This window comes from Oryza brachyantha, chromosome 11 (genome assembly GCF_000231095.2).
Source record: "Oryza brachyantha chromosome 11, ObraRS2, whole genome shotgun sequence".
NCBI classification, from domain to species: Eukaryota; Viridiplantae; Streptophyta; class Magnoliopsida; order Poales; family Poaceae; genus Oryza; species Oryza brachyantha.
In genome coordinates this window covers 6,660,184-6,666,178 of record NC_023173.2, presented here as the reverse complement: position 1 = coordinate 6,666,178, position 5,995 = coordinate 6,660,184, and the positions used below count along the sequence as shown (strand labels likewise).

At 37.2% G+C, this 5,995-nt stretch overlaps 1 protein-coding gene across 1 annotated transcript; it reads left to right on the top strand.

Annotated features, from left to right (window-relative positions):
* Positions 1 to 826: 826 nt before the first annotated feature.
* On the top strand, positions 827 to 5,625 carry LOC102699997 (probable E3 ubiquitin-protein ligase RHB1A). The gene is made up of 6 exons (XM_006662829.3): positions 827 to 1,140; positions 2,496 to 2,638; positions 3,498 to 3,672; positions 3,766 to 3,903; positions 4,415 to 4,524; positions 5,048 to 5,625. The coding sequence occupies exons 2-6, from the start codon at positions 2,573 to 2,575 to the stop codon at positions 5,075 to 5,077; spliced, it is 519 nt and encodes a 172-aa protein (XP_006662892.1). The 5' UTR covers positions 827 to 1,140; positions 2,496 to 2,572; the 3' UTR covers positions 5,078 to 5,625.
* The last annotated feature ends 370 nt before the right edge of the window (positions 5,626 to 5,995 follow it).

Below are 5,995 nucleotides of genomic sequence, written 5' to 3'. Positions count from 1 at the left end.
ACCCAAAATTTGAATTTTAAAGCTAAAATTTAAAGTTAACCTTTCGTGTTTTTCATACTTTGATTTTATATCATTAAGAACACATATAAAATTTATATTCATAAATTATTTTTTAATTGCTTATAAACCATTTCACTTGTGGTTAATTTGAGCGGAACAATCATGTTGTAAAGTTCTTGCAAACAACCAGGATCCTCATCAACCAGGATCCTCCGTCGCTGAATGGAACCAAACATGCTCAAGCATATATCGTGTGAAAGTTGCACTGCAGAATCCGATGCGATTTGGAATGGAATCCCAAACCTAAAAAAATTACGGCAGTAGATAGGCTTCATTATTTTGGCATAAAAGATAAAGGAGGACACATAAACTGAATTTTGGATAGTTATTTAACAGTATAAATAATAAAACTAACTACAGCCAAATTTAAATATACTTTATAAATTTAGATAATAAGATATATTAAAAACACACTATTTAAATCACTCAGAAAACATATGCGCAAAAACCGAAAATATATATCTATACTACTCTTAGAAAAAAAAGATAACGGTAGACAGTGAATCTACCATCCACCTAATAATATTATCTTACCGACTGCTCCTTTATATATATAAAATATTTCAAAATAGTCCTATATGTTGGTTTAATTTTTTATCTTCAAAATACGAGTTCCGAACAATATTAACATACATATAATTTATATTTATTAGTAGCAAAAACACGAGTATTTGGGTAGCGAGGAATAAATGTTATAACGACGTAGCCTAGTCCCATACTACGAAAACACCCCTGGAAAACCCCTAAAATACCCCTTACTTCCGCCGCAGCTATCGTCGCCCTCTTCCCGACTTCCACTCCTCTCTCTCTCCTCGTCGCGGCGGCGGCGGCGACCGGAGAGGCGACGCCACCGATCACCCGCTCCCTTTCCCCACCAGGGTCCCGCGCCACCACCGGTCGAGCGCCGAGCTCGCCTTCCTCGTCCCCCCCTCCTTCCCTCTCTGAGACGAAGCACGCCAGCTCGGAGGAGTTAGAAGCGTCGCCGCCGCCGCTGCCTTATCCCTTCTGCTGCTGCTGCTGCTGGACTGGCGTGGAGCAGCGGAGATCCACGCGCGGGCTTGGACTTGACTTCCCTTGCTGGTGACGGGTCCTAGCTCCGCTTTCGCCTCGATTGTTGTGCTAGGGGTTTTTGCTTTGGTTGCTTTCTTCTCTGCGTCATGGAGCAAAATCTAGTGCGTGCGTTGGGTTTTGCTTTGATGGATTGACGCTCCAGTCCGTTCAGCTTGCTACGAATCATTTTTTTTTGTTTTTTTAACTTTTCCGAAAAAATTGTTTGAGGTTTCAACCCGAATAGGAGATTGTTCCCTTTATGCCTGCCTCTGCTCGAACTGAATTTGGATGGTTTCTTGGATTGGGAATATGAAATCGTGTTCTGTTGGACGATAGATATGTTCGTTTCAGCTACGATTTGTGGCCTCAAAGATATTTTCCCGACAGTTGAGTGTAAAACCCATCATGGAAGAAAATATCATAACAAGTCGCAATCCAGTTATAATTAGCAATTTAAGATGGTAAGTGATGTATGTTCTTTTTGGACTTAATTGCAGTGCCCATTGAATTTTATCTATGGCGCTATTCAGGGCCTGGCCTGCTCGTATAGGCATAATTTAGCACTTTGGTCAAACGATTTTGCACTAGGATGATGAAACAGTTACTGCATCAAAGGGGAACACGTATCCTTGGGATGAAGAAACCGAGGTGGATTGAGATTGATAATGGAATCCATATTCGTCTAGTTGCTGTTTGGGATATAGGTTTAGAGCTCCATAGTGGAGCACTTTGCAGACAGGCACATCTGGTGTATAATTATAATAACTGCGAAAGTAGCCTCTGTTGGACTGAATCTTGTGATGTTTGGGATATCCACACTTTCACCATATTTGCTGCAACGTAATTGTTGTTTCTATCTGGCTTGTGGTTATTTTGTGGAAGACTGGGTCATGTGTCTGATCCATTGCTTCATCTAGGACCGTTTGAACAGTTCAAATGAACTATACTTTAAGGTCCATGTAGATTTAGTAAATATAACTGGCTGATGTTGCATATCTTAGATTCATGGAATAACTAACAAGGCTGGCAGCTCCATATTTTGTTAATTTATCAACTCCAAAACTAATCAAGTCGCATTGTTCTGAACCATATTGAGAGATTATGATGTTATGATGTGTATTATAATACATGCTTTACTTGTCTGATATGATAGTATACTCTGTGTAATGCCCAGAAACGGTAGCATAGTTGTTGAGATATTTAAAACAAGCTGCGTTACAAGAAAATGTATATAGTCTTGTAGCAGTCATCACCTATTGAAAGTTACTGCTCATTTCCAGCTATCTCTGGTACCTTATGTGATGTCGGATATGCATAAGCTATGTTTCCTAGTTCAATGATTTTCTATTCTTTCTTTCTTCAACATAGGCTTGTTCATTTTGTAGGGCTATGAGAGACGACATTTTAGTTTTAAACGGCAGCTATTTCATAGCCTGGAGTAAGCTTTTTCATTCAGGATAGCATGGGGGGCTGCTGTTGCTGTTCATCAAGAAACTCTGAGGCAGATAGAGCACCAGTTCATATCTATGTATGTAGATCCTGCATTGTCTTAGATACATTATCTTAATTGAAGTGTTGTATTGACTATTGTTACCAATATATACTGCATATTGAAGCCACATTCTTTGATTCAGTTATCATGGATTTTTTACCCACTTTGGATGGTGGGCTATTAATAGGCTTCATCATGATTAATAATATATTTTTACTTCGTGCACCACGTTTTACATGCATATACTTAGTGCATGCTTTGCTGATATCATCTCAAGGAGGGTTGTGTCCTAATTCAGTGCATCTTAGATGCAGAGGCTGGGGATGTAATTATCTTCTGTATCTTTTTTTTTTTAAAAAAAAGCAACCTGAAATTGAGCATAGACATATAGCTTCAGTTTTACTTTTCCAGTCATAATATTCTACCGAGCAAATGGAAGTTTTTCTTGTTCTTGTCATTAACTTTAGTCTAGGTGCATTTCATTTAACACCAAATCAAAATATTTCAAAAGTATGACTTATTTGTAGTTCTGTATTCTGGTTGATCTATGCAAGTGATTCAATGATCTGTCATCTATCATAGGAGAGTGGCCCAGATTGTGCTTCTGTTACTTGCATATGCTAATAACATCATGGTGCTAGGAGTTCACAGCTAACTTTGTAGTTTTGATGCAACAGGAGAAATCATCACACCTCTAGTGTGCATGTGCAATTTGAGTCTTCAATAATTAAGATTTAGCAATATCAAATTAAAAACTCTACAAATTGCAACTTGCATTAATGTAGTTTATTGAACATCTGTGACCAGTTAATTAATAATCTAATGTGGTGTTATTGCAATGTTTGCATTGTTGATGCTTGACTTGGCTAATGCTATTTGGCTTTTCTTTGTTCAGCGTCAGCAAAATCAAGAGGAGCATGAACCACTGTCTTCAGCCTATGATGGATCATCTCCAGCTTCTGCTATAGTTGCTGTTGACACAAATCTGGATACATCCACTCCTGATACTTATCGAGCACCACCTGCACCATTGCCTTACGATGTTACTTTGCCGGTCCCAGAAAACCCTGGTAAAATAACTACCCATGACCCTGTGAACATAAGCAATGGAATTAACCTCTAATGGTAGTGTTGGAAGCTTATAGTCTCATATTCATGTTCAGATTTGGAGAAGTCAGACCTGAAGAGCAAAACTGATGACCAGCAGGAATCTTTAGAGATGGATGAGTACAAATCATGTGAAAAAGGTGTCCCTGAAGATAATCCTGATGAGGAGGATGTTTGCCCAATCTGTCTAGAAGGTTTGTATCTCTTTCTACCACTGGGAACCCTTTATTTTTATTGACATAATAGGAAGTGGATATTTGAACTGACTGGTTTGTTTTTAGCTCAAACAAACTATTCTTAATATCAGAAGTAATGGTTGAGAATATTACCTATGATTTACTAGTTAAAGTATTGCTTGTGCTCTTTTTAATGAGCTAAAATAGATGTAATGTAACATATATGTGCATCCATTAATTCTTGATTGATGTATATGACCATTCTGCATATGAATTAAGAGGTTGTGCTTAATAGATGCAATCAATCTTAAGTAGTGTTACTTTTCAATGAGATATAGGGTTCCAACTATGATTTTCTTTTAGTCTCAGTCGACGCATATTCTTTGTTGTTGATTGTTGATTCTTAGATGCAATACTGGTTGGTAATGTACATTTTACTCACTCCATTCACATTTGTTGTACTCTAAATCTTATGCTTATTAGTGCTGGACAAAATTCCTGTCATGATTCTTGTTTGTCCTTTCACCAGAATATGATGCAGAAAATCCTCGCTCTTTGACTAAATGTGAGCATCATTTCCATCTTTCTTGTATACTTGAATGGATGGAGCGAAGTGATACTTGCCCAGTTTGTGACCAGGTTAGTTAACCAAACCAATGCGTCATGGTTTATATTTGCTGCTATTGTACTTCATGGATGTATTTTCTGTTATCTTTTCCGTATGTAGATTTTTTTCAAAATACACAGTGAAAACATAGGCTTTTAAACATTTTTTTGCAATATAATTTTATCTATCCATACGGTTATCCTTTCTGGAATCTTTGGAATAAATCTATATGAACCACCACTTGGTAATATCAATATGAATGTAGGGCTTTAGTCTTGTGAGATTCTCCCTGTGTGTTTGTCACTGAAATTTCTGTAAATCCAGAGCCTTGTTTTGGAAGAGGTTTGTGTAAACAGCATGAATTCCACCAAAGTTAAGCATACAAGTTTTCAAATACACTTCGAACTTCATTATTAAGGACCTGCTAATTTTTGCCTGACATGCGTTGTATCTTTACCTGAATTCTCTCCATCTTGGACACTTACATTTTTGTGCACAGAATATCTACCAGGAAAATACCTTTCTTTGCTGAAAGCTTCCCATCTTATATTGCAGATTACATTGATAGATGATATGTATGAATAGCATTGGAGCCCGTAACTATTACGTTGGTTGATGCTAGTCTGTATTAATGAGGAAGTATGGTCAGCAATATCTGGTCAGATTGGGGTGCTGTTGGAATGGATTTTGAGAAAACTACGGAAACATAATTAAAGATGGAAATGGATTGATATTTGTCAAAATCATCTCAACTATTTTACATTCTGTTTGAAGCTTTAACAGGAGGAGATTGGGTAGTATCCATATGTACTACTGGTTCGTTTGCTTCAAAGTTTATGAAACCCCAGATCTATCTGTTTCTTCGTAGTTTTGGACTTGGGATGTCTGTCATTTCATTTCTGGTTGCGGTTAGCGTCTGTATAAATCATGACACGTTAGATAGGTGACAGGAAAAAAACTTAATTCTAATTGAAGTTAAACGATCAAAGCTGTACAAGCTTCCTGTATATCCTTTGCCTTTTGATTAATCAGGGCTTATTCAGTGCGGAGTCTTCTGTTGTGAAACAAGTTGGCTGATTTATGTAAAATGATATATACATTTGCCTGCTCTATAATCTTGTCAATTTTTTGTTCAGCTACTGTTTCTTGTTGAATTATGCTTCTGTTGGGTGGTAATTGATTATCAGGTTATTAAATTGCCAAATTTTCATGAGAATTTTTTGCTTAATGGTTTCCCCTTGTAAGTCAGATTAGATACTTTCTACTTCCCATCTCATTGATTAGATGGAATGTGACTAAAGACTTTCTAGATGGATACCACAAACGCGCATGTGGAAATACATGTGTCAAGGGAAAATGGGTACTACAAAATAAACGAGATGAATCCATACGTAGCTAGCAGTCCATTTGCAGAATTATTGAGTTAAGCACTTCTAGAACATAATTAACAGTATATTTACTTTGTCCCTTTTGTCATTGTGCTTGATTAACAAGTGGGATGGT